The sequence below is a fragment of the Leptodactylus fuscus genome, chromosome 6 (genome assembly GCF_031893055.1).
Source record: "Leptodactylus fuscus isolate aLepFus1 chromosome 6, aLepFus1.hap2, whole genome shotgun sequence".
Classification (NCBI taxonomy): Eukaryota; Metazoa; Chordata; class Amphibia; order Anura; family Leptodactylidae; genus Leptodactylus; species Leptodactylus fuscus.
The window spans coordinates 74,044,372-74,061,686 of NC_134270.1; the positions used below are offsets into that span (position 1 = coordinate 74,044,372).

At 40.5% G+C, this 17,315-nt stretch overlaps 1 protein-coding gene across 1 annotated transcript in view; it reads left to right on the plus strand.

The window, feature by feature from the left end:
- POLD1 (DNA polymerase delta 1, catalytic subunit) overlaps positions 1 to 17,315 on the plus strand; it is a 91,254-nt gene that overhangs the window by 24,233 nt on the left and 49,706 nt on the right. The window contains exons 7-17 of the mRNA XM_075280229.1: positions 825 to 939; positions 1,426 to 1,555; positions 2,940 to 3,106; positions 4,582 to 4,686; positions 6,139 to 6,279; positions 8,378 to 8,488; positions 9,028 to 9,219; positions 10,338 to 10,426; positions 12,943 to 13,059; positions 14,155 to 14,268; positions 15,640 to 15,787. Coding sequence (XP_075136330.1) covers positions 825 to 939; positions 1,426 to 1,555; positions 2,940 to 3,106; positions 4,582 to 4,686; positions 6,139 to 6,279; positions 8,378 to 8,488; positions 9,028 to 9,219; positions 10,338 to 10,426; positions 12,943 to 13,059; positions 14,155 to 14,268; positions 15,640 to 15,787 — 1,429 coding nt within the window. The remainder of the gene's footprint in view (positions 1 to 824; positions 940 to 1,425; positions 1,556 to 2,939; positions 3,107 to 4,581; positions 4,687 to 6,138; positions 6,280 to 8,377; positions 8,489 to 9,027; positions 9,220 to 10,337; positions 10,427 to 12,942; positions 13,060 to 14,154; positions 14,269 to 15,639; positions 15,788 to 17,315) is intronic.

Genomic DNA, 17,315 nt, shown 5'->3' on the forward strand with positions numbered 1-17,315 from the left:
TTTGCTAGGTACACATAAGGTACTCAACTTAAATCTTCAAATTCACTGTTTGCGACCTAGTTTTGGGTGTTATTTGTTCTTGTGTGTGTGTTTTTTTTTTTTATTTTATTTTTTATTAAATATTAAAGGGGTTATCCTAAGGATAGATTATCAATTTTAGATTGGCAGGAGACCAACTCTCAGGACTCCCACAGATCATTTGATTCCCAGCATTGTTTAGCTGCTCATAGCTGCACTGACTCACCGTGCTTTTAGTAGTAGCTGTTATTGGTACTGCAGTGCTGTCCCATAGACTTGAATGAAACACCAATGCAGCCCACATACCGTAGTTAATGCTACTGAAAGTACAGCAGCACGGGCCTGACATGTAAACCATTCCAGGAGTTGTGCAGTCTGGTAAACAGCTGATCTGTATTCCAACCTGGAATTTCAACTATCTAAAAAAAACTGTTTTTTTAATTTTTTTTTATGTAGATTGTGAGCCCCACATAGGGCTCACAATGTACATTTTTCCCTATCAGTATGACTTTTTGGAGTATGGGATGGAAATCCATGCAAACACGGGGAGAACATACAAACTCCTTGCAGATGGTTTTTTGCCCTTGGCAGGATTTGAGCCGAGGACTCCAGCGCTGCAAGGCTGCAGTGCTAACCACTGAGCCACCGTGTGGCCCCCCCCAACTATCTAAAATGGATGGCCTAACCTAAGTTTATAAAAGATGGGTAATCCCTTTTAAGTTGTATGTTTTGTATTTGACTCATCCATCATAAAAGTGAATTTTAGTTTTCTGATCTTTTAATACTGTACACTTCTTGACTTTCAGGTTTATGGTCGATAATGATATTGTAGGATGTAATTGGATTGAGCTCCCTGTTGGTAAATATCAAGTACGTAAGGAATATCATGGTACGGACAACACTACTAATGATCCTAGAAAGGTGAGCTGTGAATATTTACTTGAACGCATTTCCATTTAGCTTTTTTAGGAAAAATTTGCACATGGTTTTACATGTCTATTTTTATGCTGTGCGGTGAGTTGTATTTAATTTAGCAAAAAATTGCAATTTGATAAATGTTGCACAGAATATTTCCCTTTGTAGACAGCTGTTTCTGTAACCGTTTTTTATGTGCTAATGAGCGAGTAAAAATCTGTGCTAATTTTAAAATTATGCTCATCTTAAGTTACACTTACACAGATATTTAGACCACGTCCCTTTTCACTGACAAATGGCAACTTGGCGAGCACAGCAAGACAGTAATGATGTTATGTTCAGGCACTGTACAAATACACTGGAAACTGTAAACTACTTTGTATAAAGGTGGAAAATAAGGCCACATTTTGGGCACACTGCTTGATACATGGCTCTCTCTATCCCTTCACTATGGCTGATTGATCCTCTAACCTGCATTTGTTTTCTGTGCAGATGTCTCTTGCCCAGCTAGAGGTAGATGTGAGTTGGGCCGATCTCTTGAGTCATCCTGCTGAAGGGGAGTGGCAGAAGATTGCACCTCTTCGAGTTCTCAGTTTTGATATTGAATGCGCTGGAAGAAAAGGTAAATTTTATTGGCCTTGTGGGTGTGGCCAAACACTGTTTTTCCTTGAAGGCTATGAATCTGCTCGCATCACTCCAGAGAATTTCTTGAGATATAGTCTTATATTTTGGTACCTTCTATCCGAACTATTCAAATGTACACACTCACATGTTGCCCTCATTAAGCGTCTTAGAAAGTGTATACTATGCAGAATGGCTCCGTATACAAAAATACACTACAAGGGATTGTGCCATTAAGGACACCTATTTTCTACCCACAGGATAGGGGATAAATGAGGTCTAACCGCTGGGTCTCACAGTGATCAGGGGCATTGATGAGCGACAAAACCCATGCCGACTAATTCTGAATGGAGCACCAGTGCACTTGTGTGACCTACACTCAATTTACTGCTATGAAGTGTCCAAAAATTAGAGTAATGCAAGCGTGCTAGCACTTCACGGACAAGTAGAATACATGGGGATTTTCGATCCTCCGTTCTTTTAATCCCTGTCGGGGAGTCAGTGGATGGACCTCTGTGATCAGACAGTTATCCCCTATCCTGTGGATATATCAGCATGTACCAGCCAAAAGTACATTCATAGGCTCATATGAATATGTTTGACCTATACATCAGGGCATTTCCTGACGCACTGAATGTGTGTTGTAGATGGAATATCAACAGGGCTAACACCGTAGATGTGTATTGGCTGAACAATTAATGTGTGGTGGAGCCTTCTTTGCTGCCCCCAACAACAGAGATTGGGCATGTTCTGATTTCAGCATACATTTTTCTGATTTTTTTCAATTTGGAGGGTTAACAGTCTGTTTATGACTTGAAACTGTTTTTTCTTTAAGACCTGGTCTTGTGTAGAGCATGGCCTCGATGCACCCCAATATTTACCTAGTGGTGCCCACTATATATGTTTAGTGTTGATTTCGGCATGGCTGATCCTTTTGTTTTTGAGGATATAAACTATTGCCATACATGTTCACCTAAGTTGAATGGTGGGCTGAACAGAGTTGGTGGAGAGAGATATGAAATGAGCGTTCACCAGAAATCTATTTGATTTATATGGCCAGCCTTATGGATTTTGTAGGGGTTGCCTTTTGGAGACAAAATATGTGTCACCAAGGGTCAGGTATGGTGAAATCCCTCACAACAGCCTTTGAAGATGTTGGGTGTGAATTTTCAACACTGTTGTGAAGGAAAGTAGTGTACATATGTCAGTATTAGATTTCAGATTTAATTTTCAGAGTTTGAGTAGTTTTTATCAGTAACTTTAACTTTGTGTCACTGTGTCATTAGTCAGGAATCGGGTGATTACTTTTCTTCTAATCTAAACTATGTAGTAGTGTTTTGTTTTTTTTTTTGTTTTTTTTTAATTTCCATCTCTTCTTTACACAGGAGTGTTTCCCGAGCCTGACAAGGATCCAGTCATTCAGATCGCTAACATGGTTCTGCGGCAGGGAGAAAAAGACCCCTTTATACGCAACGTTTTTACGCTAGGCACCTGTGCTAGCATTGTAGGCTCCCAAGTGCTTTGCTTTGAGAGGGAAGATGCACTTCTTAAGGTATTTTATCCTGGTTGGAAAAGTGAAAAGAACTGCCAAGGAAGGTGGGGGAACCAGGCAGGGTCACCCCCTCGGTGACCTCACACTTAAAAGTTGGATCACTGGTATTTAGGCTACGGATGCAGGAGTAGGGCCCGGATGACTGGCGAGGGGCTCAGTGGAGTGCAGCACTTCAGGGGGGCGGGTTGTTACTAATGTGGTATACATGCTGAAAACCCCCCTGCACCAGTAAAAGAAATATAAGGAAAAACAAAGCAACAGACCTGATGCAGGTTGTCTGCCATATATGGACACTAGGCTAAAACTGGCTAACGTAGTGTCTGTGGAGAGGGTATAGCCTCAGGGCAGAGCCTACATGTTTTGATATTGCCCAGTGGCCAGGTCCATACCTATGGTGTTGTGTTTCCCCAATGATATAAACAAGAAAATGATTTTTTTCAAATGTGAATATACTCTAAGCCCTGACCTCACGTGCCCCCAATAGGTTTTCCATAGTATATTGTGCAAGTGACTTAATCATTGGCAAGAGGAATTCCTGAATAGATATGTATAGACATATCAGAAGATTATTTTCCTCAGGTCTGTTCCATCAAAACTACCATGATTGTGGAGAGTGTACCTTCTAGTACTTTTCATTTTCTCATGGGAAGCCTTGTGTTTTTCTTTGATCCTCCAGGGTAAGCAGATTAACACGTTCTATTGTTAGAGTACAGAAGGGAAATTTTGCTCCATCCTGTAGTAAAAGCTGAATTGATGTATTATTGTTTTATTTCTTGTGCACTTTGAGTAATATTTGCTAAGTACTATCAAATGGATCACCTTCCCCAGTTACCTTTTTGTGAGTAAACTTTTAGAAAGTTCATAAGGAACCAAACCTTTACAACACAATCCATCACAGAAACTGATTGTAAATTTGGAATGTATTTATCTGAATAATTTTAAAGGGAGTCTGCTAGCAAGAAAATTGGTATAAGACTAACACCAGTACCTGGTAGGACGGACACCATACTCCCCAAAGATGTCTTTTTTTTTATTCTGCTTTGCAGTTCATTGTCATGGTAATCAGGATTTTATTCTTATGTAAATTAGCTGAAAACGAATTTAGGGGTGTTTTTTCTCTTGCCAGGGCTTTGCTCTCGATAACCACCCCTTACTGCAGACATAGTGGAAGATGGGGGAGAAGTTGTGGGGAATTATCTTGAGCAGAGCAAACTCCAGCAGGAGAGGACGCGTCCCTAAAGCCCTTTTCAGTTCATTTGTATAAGAATAAAATCCTGACTTTTACGACAGTAATATAGCAATATAGAATCAAAAAAGGATCTTTGGTAAATATAGAAACAGCCCTACAATGTACTGTCGTTCATGTGATACTGATTTTCCTGCTAACAAAAGGAACGTTTAATTTAACAGACATTATTAATGTACTTAATATCACTGGAGGAGTGTAATGACCAATTTTTCCCCCCCTTTCTTAGGCCTGGGCAGAGTTTGTGCGCATTATTGATCCAGATATTATAACTGGTTACAATATCCAGAATTTTGACTTGCCATACCTTATCAACAGAGCTCATACCCTAAAGGTAACATTTCCTTTTGATCCAACACTTCTAAACTAAAAAAATTTTAGCAGCTTTGAAAATATTCTTGCCTTTAAAAAGAAAATAAATAAAAAAAAATCCATATACCGTATTTTCCGGACTATAAGGCGCACATAAAATCCTACGATTTCCTCAGAAATCAAAAGTGCGCCTTATAGTCCGGTGCGCCTTATATATGGATGGAAGCAGCGGCACGTGAGGAGTTAAGTGGCGGCCGCCGGCAAAGTCTGCGTGCCGCTTTCATACATTGCAATGGGAGCATGCTATTCGAATAGTATTCGCTCATCTCTAACTTCAATTGTAACTTCTTACAATTGAAGTTAGAGATGAGCGAATACTATTTTTATAGCATGCTCCCATTATTATTTATGAAAAGGCACAGTTTGTGAACTGCTTGAATGCTGCTGTGGAAAGTGCATCATGAGTGGACACAGCACCATTGGGAATAACCAATGTGGAAAGTACTGACCATTGTTTTCCTTATTGTGAGAGGTGAATGTCGGCCACGAAGGTGTACAAGGGCCAGCCAAGTTACAGTTTAGAAGCTTATTGGGGGCTACCAGACAAGCCTAAAGGCTCTTCTATTTGTATGGCAGTATCAGAATTGTACTGACTCGGATTCACAAAGGGTGGCCTTCTCCAAAGAGTCATGTTTTTTAGTTCATTGAACAGCTGGACATTGGCACGTTAGATGAGAAACATCAGAGAACATATACCATGTAACCATTCTTGGAAAAACACAAGCTTGTGCCAGCTGCATTATGGCCTGGAGAATTTTGTCCAGGCATTTTCTGGGCATATTCTTCCATGTGGAAGGCTGTTTGAACCGATTTGGGTATGAATCCATCCTTGAAGATCATGAATACTCATACATGCTGTTTCTGTCCTCTGGATAGATGTAATCAAGCAAGATAATATAACATATAGTGATAGTGGCTGGAAGAGCACGACCATGACATTCAAGTACTTTCCTGACCCTCTAATTTCCCAGACTTGATCCAAATTGAGCTATTGTTGGACCATCTCGATCATTGTAAATCCTCCTCCATGCACCCTCCAGCAAATGTGGGATGCTTTGCAGATAGTATGGCTCCAGACATGTGAGTTAATCTACCATCACCTTACTGAGTCAACGTATCTAGCTGCTGTCCATGCTGCTCACACCATGCAGCTGGTTATTCTGGAAATTAGCTGGTGGTCATAATAATTTGACATGATTCTGTATGTTTGGAAGAAGGAGATAGATGAGAATAAGTGGGAATAACTATTGGTTCAGATCAAAGTTTGGTTTGTTTGTTGTATCTTACCATGGATAACCATAGTTTTGCATTGGAGCTATAGACTCCGAACAGTAGGAGAATTTTAACCAAGGCTCTGCAAAATAGTTGCAAAGTGGATATACCCATTAAATAAATGAGTTTTTCTGTTATACAGGTAGACAGTTTTCCTGTACTTGGGAGAATGCGGAACATGAGGTCTGTAATCCGAGACTCTTCCTTCCAGTCCAAACAGATGGGCAGACGAGAAAACAAAGTGATCAACACAGAGGGTCGGGTTCAATTTGATCTTTTACAGGTATTGTATGTATAGGTTTATACACTTTGTGTTATTACCTCCTTCAGTTGTTCAGATTCTCTCTCATTTTCAGTATTGCAATTCTCTTTTAATTCGGCTTTCACTTGCTAAACGCTACCTTTACAATCTGATCTGAATGCAGTCGCCAGACCTTTTTTTTTTCTCCCCATCCATCACAGAATACAATATAAGTTTATCACACTCTCCCACAGATCGATCCATACCGCGGCACCCCCCTATATCCCCTTTCTCTTCACTATCACCCTAACTGTCCTCTCCATTCTTCCAATGACCTTAGGGCTCGTTCGCAGGGGGGACGGATTTTGCCACCAAGCGTGACGTGGGGAGACACACTCTGGTCAAATCACACCTGACATGACAGTCACGGTTGCGGCTTCTCCCTCCAGAGTCGGCTCAAATGAATGGGCGGACTCCGGGCAGCTCGCTTCTTTTTTCCGCTAGTGGCAACATGCCTCTAGCGGAAAAAAGAACGCTAGTGGTCTCCATAGACCACCATTGTATGGAGGCGGATTTTGAGGTGAAATCCACTGTCAAAATCTGCCTCCTTGCCCCCGTGTGAATTAGTCCTTAGACTTGCATCCTCTGATATCCAGACAACCCACTCCCATCTCCAAGACTTTCTCGAGCTGCATCGGTGCTCTGGAATGCTTTACCCTGAACAATCTGATTGATCCCCAACTACAGCAGGTTCAAAATTGCCCTAAAATCACATCTGTATATTCAGGCTCATCACATGACCTGAACACAATGTAGTGTGCGGAGGTGTAGAATCATAACATTTCTATCCTTCCTCCTCTGTTCCTCAGATCCTGTCCTCTCCATCTAGAAGTTACACTGCACTCCTTGCACTTAGTATCTGTTTATTCACAAATACTGGCTGGTTACACAACCTTTTCTATTAAAAGATGTCTGGACCATTGTAGCAAGCAAGCCCTCTGACCTCTTGTGTCTCCCTACCTTCTCATAGAATGTAAGCTCTTGCGAGCAGGGGCCTCACTCCTATTGTTTGATATGTTTATTTATTTGTCGCATTGTTATGTCTCGTTGTCTGTTCATGTGTCCTCTGATGTGTAAAGTGCTGCGGAATATGTTGTCGCTATTTAAATAAAGTTGTTGTTAATAATAATAACAATAATAATCTTATTCTGAAGTAGCCTAGCCAAGTATAAATTCTCCACCGAGAGTTTTTACTGCTGACAAATATAAACCGCTTACTATTCAGGGGTTGCTCTTTAAAGCACATCAATTCAATATTTTAAAGGGCTTATACATTTCTCAAAAAATTAAGGTAACACGTAAGAATCACACTATAACTCCAGTAAAGTTCTTAAAGCCATTGTCAGACCTTATGCTGCTGCTGTGGGACCTGGGTTTCCCCTGGTGCAGAGCTGTTCTCAATCTCAATTGATCCAAATGTGTAGGCAGTTCATAGAAATTTATGCCATTGACTGCCTTTACATTTCCCAACCCTTAATCTGTTTGAGAACTTCTGGGACATTATGAATCAGTTGATCCAATGCCACCAGTAAGACAGACTGTCCAAGAGCTCACTGATGCCCTGATCTAGATCTGGGAGGGGGGATCCTTCAGAAACCATATACTTTGTCATCAGGAGATTGCACCAGCGTTGTTGTTAGTGCATGTAGGCACATGGTGGCCATAACTAAATAACATTGCGTTCTCATGATGAAATTCTTTCAAATTGGATCCACCGGTGATTTATATTTGCTGAGGATTTTGGTTTCCATTGACGCGACTTTTTGTTTTCAGAAATAATTCTTAACTTGTCTTTTGTTCATTGCGATCCAATGTGTGATTTATGTTTTCCCTTTAAGATGGGAAAAGTACTTTCAAGTAGATAGAGATTGAGCCAGAGGATAACAAAGAATATCACTCCCAACCCAATGCTGTCATTAGAGTAAAAGATCATTTTCTGTATTATGTGGAATGGGGCTGGTTTTGTTCAATGCCAATTTCTCTATTGTTTGGTGCTGGGGTAAAGAAGTTTTACAGTAGTATAATGTATCATCTACTAAAAATCCATACTTTGTATATATAAATTTCATTTGTATTTTAGGTTCTTCTAAGAGATTACAAACTACGTTCCTATACCTTGAATGCTGTTAGTTTTCACTTTTTGCAAGAACAGAAGGAGGATGTACAGCATTCCATCATTACAGACCTGCAGGTACAGCTTCATTGTCAGGTTTAGGATCTAGAACAACACACAGTAGGAATATTAAAAGCTATTAGACTCTTTACTCTGTTACTTTCTGTCTAGTTTGTCTGCAGCTGAGTTCAAGGAATCTGACTATTATCATTTTATATATCTAGGATATGCTATCACTTTTTATTAGTGGTGCATCCCATCTCTGGAGCCCCTACAAATCCTGAGAAAGACTTCAACACTGTGGCCCCCTTTATTTTCAGGACTGATGGTGGTGCCAGAGATCAGACAATCCTCTTCAAAGAGTGATGTCATATCTGAAAGATATAGTATCACTTTATAAGATAGTAGTAATATTCTATGGCTGTGTCATGTTTAGCAGGTAAACACAGCGAACATTGGAAAATATTATTCATCAGTATTTCATATACCGACAATCCTACTGTTTTATGTGGAGAGAGCGCCTCTCCCATCCCTGCCCCGATTTACTGTCTCTGATAACCAAATGGAAGAATTGTCTATCATTTAAAGCAACATAAATTTGCTTCATATAATAACAGAATGGAAATGAGCAGACCCGCCGGCGTCTGGCCGTGTACTGCTTGAAGGATGCCTACTTACCCCTGCGCCTCTTGGAGAAGCTCATGTGTGTTATTAATTACATGGAGATGGCTCGTGTGACCGGTGTGCCTCTAAATTACCTGTTATCCCGCGGGCAACAAATCAAGGTCGTATCACAGCTCCTCAGACAGGTAAACTGCATATTACGTGTTTCAGCTCACAGTTCTGATTGCACTAGCGCAATGTCTACAATGCTAGAGTTCAAATTGTCTTCGAAAATGTCTTCAAAAAGGGTTTAAGCACAGAAGACAAATAAGTACAATAAACTAAATCAGCGACACACATGTAGGATTTTCTGTGGTGCATTTTTATGGAAACATAGAAGATTGATGGCAGAAAAAAAGACCGCATGGTCTCCCCTTGAGAAATAACAACTCAAATGTCCATAACATGCATATGTTATTTTGTTTTTATCTTAGGATAGACATGTGTTTAGTGCAGACATTTTAGTACAGTAGGATCACAATCTTTCTCTTACCATTGGTTATACCTCTAGCTATATGGCCAGGCATCCTACTTGTTTGCCCAATTGCCTGTCCATGCTTTGCTCTTATTGAGGGCAGCTTGCTCTTAAAAATATTGGTGGTGAAGGACTGTCTGTTTGGACTCGCAATTTCCAGTTTATGGGATGCACTTAAGAAATCTTGGAGAGAGTTGTCAGAGGAGCAAATAAGAGGAGGGCAAAGAAAGAGTTCTTGTTAAGATGACTAGGACTGACTGGGAACTGCGCAGTAGAAATTAAAGTGGATTAGAGGGGCTCAAGAGCATCAGAAGGGCCATAGAGATGCAGTAGTCTAAGTGCGTGATAATAAGGGCATGCACTAATATTGACGTGTGGTTGAGCTAATACATGGATTGAAGGTGGGCGCTTTGGATTTTCAATTTGAAAGGTGGAAAGGTTACATAGAGGAATGGGCATTCCAGTTGGGGCAAAAGATTGCAGTATCCTAGGATATGCTGTCACTTATTGAGCAGTGGCAACCTATAGATGATCTTATGACCTCGGCTGGCTTAACACTATGCTCCTCTCCACAAAAATGCATATGAAAATGGACGTCTTTCTGAAAAACCAATGTCATTCAAAGTACCATGTAATTTCCATCCTCAAGCAAGAAATGAATGTAATATTTTGTGGGGAGCAGTGACTAGTCTGTTTTTGTTGCTCTGAATAAAATGCCTCTAATATAGAAGTAATAAAATGCATTGTATATGCGCTTTAAACTTGTTTTGGTTATTCTTCCGATATTAGGCAATGAAACAAGATCTGGTAATGCCAGTAGTAAAATCAGAGGGTGGTGAAGACTACACTGGTGCCACAGTCATTGAACCTGTGAAAGGGTGAGTAAATTGTGCATAATGTGTGTGTATGTGTGTGTGTGTATATATATATATATATATATATATATATATATATATATATATATATCTATATATATGGCATACTCAAATCTAGTAATGGGTATGGGAGAGACACCGCATACAGGACTTTTGTGTCCATTAAGAAAACCAGTTTCATGACGGATGTCAAACTTACGTTATTTGTCAACATTAAATGTTGACAATGTTGCGAGAGAACTCTCCAGCGCCGCTTCTATCTTCGCCTGGAACGGCCTCTCTCTGCATTGTCTTCCGGTGCTGGCTTCAAACTTCTAAGCATGCACAGTCGGCTCTGCCATTGGACCTCGGGCAGGGCCGACGGCGCATGCCTGCGGTCATTTTCTTGTGGCCACTTACCCCAGCTTACTGTTTAAGCAGCCACAAGAAAATAGCCGCTTACACCAGTTTACTCCTTGCCAAAAGTTAATCTTTGCCAGCTTGGACCAGCCCCCTAACATCAGCAAAGGTTGAGAACCTAAAAACAATATGGTAATATAGACTAAAGGCAAGATTATTAAACAGAGGCAGTGAATTGTTCTCTTCAATCTTGCGATACAGTTTTCAGGTAAGAGTATGTCATAATGACCTTCAAAAGTTGTAAGGGGCATTGATTCCTTAGGTAGTTTTGGGGATGGACCTCTCTTGGAGAGAGGTTTTGGATGGGATCAGGGTGGGGGTCGATCATGATCTGTAGTTTCTAATTAAGGGGTCGATACAACATTGGTTGAGAAAGATCTAGGCCTTTCTTAGTTGTGTTGAAAATCTGGATTAGGCTGAGGTTACATATAGCGAGAAAACTGCATTTATTTCACCCAAAGCTAGGAGTGGATTTGGTAGAAGGGAGAAGTGTTAAGACTAGTACTCAAAAAAAAAAAAAAAGTCTATCTGTTTGGCCTTAGACTTAGGTATCATTCACATGACAGGATTCTACAGCTGTATGATGGGCGTTTTATTAACAGCCACATAGACTTTAATAGATTTATTCACACACTCTTTGTTTAAATGATCTGTGTGGACAATCCAAGAAAAAAATAGAACTTGCTATTTCTTGAGCCATTTTCATGAATTCCCAAATAGACTCAAGGACTTTGAGGGTCCATGAAAATGGATTACCCTCTGCGTACAAAAGTACTTTTGTAAGGCTAAATGTTAATGTCGTGTCATGTGTAATGTAGCCTTACATTGTGAGGGTTTTTTTTTTTTTTCTTGCTTGATTTTTTTATTTTTTTTTGCTTGTGAAATATTTTTATAATGTCTATGGTTCCAGGTAGGGCTGGGAAGTAAATTGTATGTTCAGCTTTCTCATGGCGATCAGGAGTTGATCCTTGACTTGGTAAATGTGGGCATGATTTTTAAGGTTTTTGGCAGGTTTTTGGAATGGGTAGCCTGTGATAAAAGTTGAAAATTAGGTTGTGGATTGTGGGAGAGCCATCAAGTTTTGTGGTTGTCATCATATGTATGTCATGGAATTTCACATTACTTCAGTTCCTGCCTTCAGCTTTGGCAAGTTTAGAGGAGGATCTGAAAGCTGTGAAACCTAAGTTGTTATGGGCTTCAATTAGTTTATTATACCTTTTCGTGTCTATGCTCCCTTTTCCTCTCTATATGGTCCACTTGGCCGCCAAATGCTTTAGCTCTGACATTCGTTGACATTAGTAGTGGCACATAATATCTTTTTAGATTGAATTGTGAATAGCCAACCTCATTTCTTTCATAAAGGACTTAGAGCTTGCTTGTTTCTTTAGAGAGTTTGCTTGCAAGGCTTCTGCAGTATCTTCAAGGCTCTGCAAAAGAGTGGGGAGGCTGGCTGCTCAGAAGTCAGTAGTGTCTTATTTAAAGTGTTGCTTACTTGGGCTGAGAGAAGATGAAGGGGTGATCTCCAAGATTTGGTCTCTGGCTTTTTGTTATGGCTGCTGGTGGAAGATCCTCTTTTCTGGCCCACAGCCTGGCGTGTCTGGAAGTTTACGAATGAGTGCCAATTTTGGTCCAGTTCCTGGGTGGCCAGGGAAGCTGAGCTGCTCATATGCCTGTAAGGGGGACTGGAAGATTTGGCAGCTGGTGTAAATGGTCCTTGTTGTTCCAAAGTGAGTGAAGGAGCTGGGGAGTGAAGTATGTAGACTCCATCTTGACACTGTGGGGAAAGATTTCATCCATTTGTTGGAGCCAAAAACTTTGGTTCGTTTTCCTCCATCGAGGGAAAGCTTGCTGCACAGTCTTCCTGGGTGTATGTGAAGCTAATGAAGTTGGTTTATGAGGTGGAATTACGTTGTGATGTCGCCGTGTACAGGTTGCTGGCAGAGGGAGCGGCATTACCATGACCTGTGAGAGGTGTGTTTTTATCTATTTAGATGGAGAGATAGATATATGCATATGCTCTAATTCCTAAAATGCATAAAACTCTTCAAATCCCTTGATAAACATTCTCACATGCTTGCGTTATGCTTCTGTCATAAATTGATCTGTTACATTTCCTGCAGATATTATGACGTGCCTATTGCTACTCTGGATTTTTCATCGCTGTATCCATCTATCATGATGGCTCACAATCTCTGCTATACTACCCTGCTGCAGTCTGGATCCATCGACAAATATGGGTGAGTCTTTTGGATACTCATTTTGGGAAGACCACATCTAGAACAACCTTTTTTTTTTAAAAAAAAAATTTCCTCTTTTAAAGCCTATTTTTGGATGGATCCATGCAAAGTTTATTTAACTTGTCTGGTTGGGCTTTACAATTAATCAAATTCACTTGTTTGATTTGCCATTTCCAAGAATGTGATTCTGATTTCCATTACAATTGTGAAATCAATGTTGGCTCCACCCTGGAGTCTATTTCCTGTAGGCTTTCTCCTCCAGCTCCAGTTGCGTGGTAAGACTCCCCCCCCCCCCCCCCCTTCATGTCGGTTCACCTAACTTTTATTTATTTATTTATTTATTTATTTATTTATTTATTTATTAAGCCTTTTTTAGCAATACTGTGAAAATTTTAATTAAAATTGAAAATCGCCCCTAGGCTTTAAAAGAAAAAAAAATTGGGATTTTATTTTTTGGCAAAAATCACCCAAATATATAGTTGGGGCATGTTTTTTTTATTGCCTGTCACATGTGCTGTAATGGTTCTTTAGTACATTTAAAGGGGTTGTCCGGGATAATCTAAAATCCCTGCACGACGCTAAACGTCATCCCTCCTCCTACTTTCTATATAACATTGATTATAATGAATAGCTAGTATAGGAAGAAATCCAAACACGGGGAGAACATGCAAACTCCTTGCAGATGTTGTCCTTGGCAGGACTTGAACCCCGGACTCCAGCGCTGCAAGGCTTCAGTGTTGCCCCCACTACTACAACCCCCCCCCCATCCACTCCACTCATACTTGCCCATCAATGGCTTCTTACAGTGAGACGGCTCCTCCTCCTGCTGTCTGTGTGGTGCGCGCTCTTCTACACTGTGTGCGCCGCCGCCTGTATTTCCCCTCTACTGCACTTTCACGCACACATGCAAAATTGTGTTCTTCTCCCAACTTCATATCCTATGTCAAGTAAATCCACTTAGTTTGGTGAGCTGTTTCTTTTTGCTTTTATACAAATATTAAAACTTTCGCACACATCTTGAGATGAACTTGGTACCGGTAGAATACTGTGCTTTTTGTCATCACAGATCAAGACTTCATTGTTCTCTTTCCTCAGGCTCCAGCCTGAAGATTTTATCAAGACCCCAACAGGAGATTGTTTTGTCAAGTCCAGAGTAAGAAAAGGGTTGTTGCCTGAGATTTTGGAAAACCTCTTGTCTGCCCGAAAGCGGTGAGTAAACATTGATTTTGTCTCATTACCAAAATACTGAGCCGCAGACACAGCTACTCTCCAGGCACATTGCTCCTGAACAGGTCCCTGGTTATTGACAGAATGGCCTGCCAATTCACACATCAGCCAGAAGTCACTTTTTCAGTGCAACTGTAGGAGAGTCTGGATTTTACAAATGCTTACACTTGCATAGAAACCGTGGACATCCGACTTGTGTGTAACTTGCCAGGTCTGTTTGCTGACTACACAATGCCACATTCAGGTCTGTCTAAAGTGAACCATGAACCAGATGATTGTCTGCATTATTCACTATAAATTTTGTTTTAACTATGAAAGAATTTGGTTTTATGGAGTGTGTGTGGCAGATTTAATAATAATGTCTATTATTACTAGTGTGAAACTTCTCCAAATGTATTACAGTGATTTGATGCTGTTTGATGAATCCGGTCATTCAGTAGGTGCTACTGCGCTGATTCCAGTGCACTTGGAGTTTCCCCCTCATCATTTCTGTTAGTTTCAGCACAGGTATACTCTCTTACTGCCAGGTGGGGTGATTCTGAGCTGGATCAGAAAGACGGGGATCACGTACCTGACAGCAAAGAGCATATTTGTCCTGAAAGTAACAGAAATTATTGCTTGGGAAAGGGTCAGGAATGCAGAAAAATTCCAACTGCACCCAAATCTGTTAAAGGGAACCTGTCAGGGCAAAACCACCCATAGGTCCTCATAGACTTGGGATTTAGTGACCCAAATTGCCCTGTTTAAAGCAATCCTCTGCCGCATTAAAAATAAAATAATCTTTATACTTACCTAGCGATGTGTCTCACCGGACTCCTCTCTGGTGCTCCCTGCACCTATGCTGTTCATCATTGAGGTTGATGTACACCGCAGCTTCATTGAGCATGTGCCTGAGGTTCATCGCATGTGCACTGAAGCCGAGGTGTACTACGTATGCGTCAGTGAACAACCTCACTCCTGCAAAGAATGCATCCAATAAGTGAGTATAACTTTTGTTTTATTTTTAATGCAGCCGTGGATTGCATTATAACATGGTGATTTAGGACACTTAATCCATGGTCTATGAGGACCTATAAGTGATTCAGTGTCCAAGATTATTGAAGGGTGCAAAGAGCTGGTAGAGGTGGTGAAAGGTATCTCTAAAGCCACATGCTTTCTGCAAAGCCACCACTACTTACTAGACAGGGCACATTTATTGTTTACCTCAAATAATAAATGGGGCTTAAGGTATGTATGTCAGTTTGTTTGTGGTTTTTTTTTTGTGAGAATTATGCCAAAATTCTGACACATTTTCATTAGGAAATTGATAACCTCTTTGTTTTCCTTTTTATTTAATTTTTTTTTTATTTTTAGGGCAAAAACAGAGCTAAAGAAGGAGACCGATCCCTTTAAACAAAAGGTTCTCGATGGTCGTCAGCTGGCGCTAAAAGTAAGCGCAAACTCTGTCTATGGATTCACTGGAGCACAAGTTGGAAAACTACCCTGTCTAGAGATTTCACAGGTAAATTGGGGGACTGAAACCAATACAGAGAGGGAAAGAATAAAATACCTACAAAGCATTCTGAAGGATGTTTCCTACAGCTGCCAAGTAGATTCCATTGCATCGGGTGAGATAAACCTCTGTGTTCATAAAGTCTGTCTTAGATGATGCATGGTAAACAAAATGGCATAGTAATTGTAACATCTTTAAAGGATTGTCAGTGAAGAGCTATTGATAATTGCACCGATATCTCTTTCCCTGGGACACGTAACCGGAAAGCCCAGCGCACTGTCGGCTTTCTAGCGGTATATAAAACCACACATGCCCGAGGACATGAAAGATCCTTTTTAAATGTCTTACAGTACTACACAGACTGTATATTAAAGAGTGAGGAAATCACGTGCTGAGCACACCTAATAATAATTTTTTTTTTTTTTTTTTTTTTTTGTTCAAGTTCTGGAGAACCCCTTTAACTGCCATCTTGTCAGGCACGCCTTCCATCTGTTAATTTTTAGCAGTGTAACAGGCAGTAGTGGTATCTTTATCCTACTGTTTAATTTTCTGGGAATTCCCTTAACTTCTCATGTCCTAAGCATTGTCCTTTTTGTCTCTCCATCAATGGTTTTATTCACAAGCCAAAGTATGGCAGACATTTTCTCTAAGTACACAAGTTCCAGTCAAGTATGCAAATTCCATGATAAAGTAATACCTTTACATAAACAAAAAAATGGGAAAAATTGGTAATGTATAAGAGCTTTTGCCAGGGAAGAGAACCATAAAAAGACAGTTTGAAGTGTATGAACAGCGCAATGGCCCATGGGTTAGCACTGTCACCTTGCAGCACCTTTGTCCTTGATTAGAATCTGAGCAAAGACATGATCTACATACAGATTCTATTTTCTCCTGTGTACTTAGGGTTGTTGCATTTTTCATCCCCCACACAAAAACATGGGTTTGTTGATTCTCTTTGGAATGTTCAAGTGGTAGCCTTTAGGCTGGTCTTACACGACCGTATTGAATGTACGGTCCGCAAGTTGCTGATCGACAACATAGACTTCGCAGACGTCCGTGTCCTGCCAACACTCGCCCATAGAGTTCTATGGGCGAGTCCATGCAGTGCCGCAATTCACGGCCATTACGGACATGTTCTATAAATTGTGGACCACGGTTGCGGCCTGGTCACACCACGGATAAAATATCCGGTGGTGTAAGAGGCCACATTGAATATAATGTATCCGCAATTGAAAACCCTCAATTGCGGACTTACATTACGGCCGTGTAAGACCAGCCTTAACTGTGAAAAAACACGATGGCAGGTGCACAATGACATAGGTTTCCTCGGGTGAAACAAGATAACTTGAAAACAGCAATAAAATATATCCAGCACTCCGCCTCTTGTGGTTTCTTAGTCATGGCCATGACTAAGGAGAGTATTCTCCGAAATGTGTAGGATTTTTTGCTATCCTGCCTGTACACTATGGATCTTGTTTCCATCTTTTAATCATTGTCAAGATTATGACGAATTAATAAAAGCTACGTTTTAAGAAAC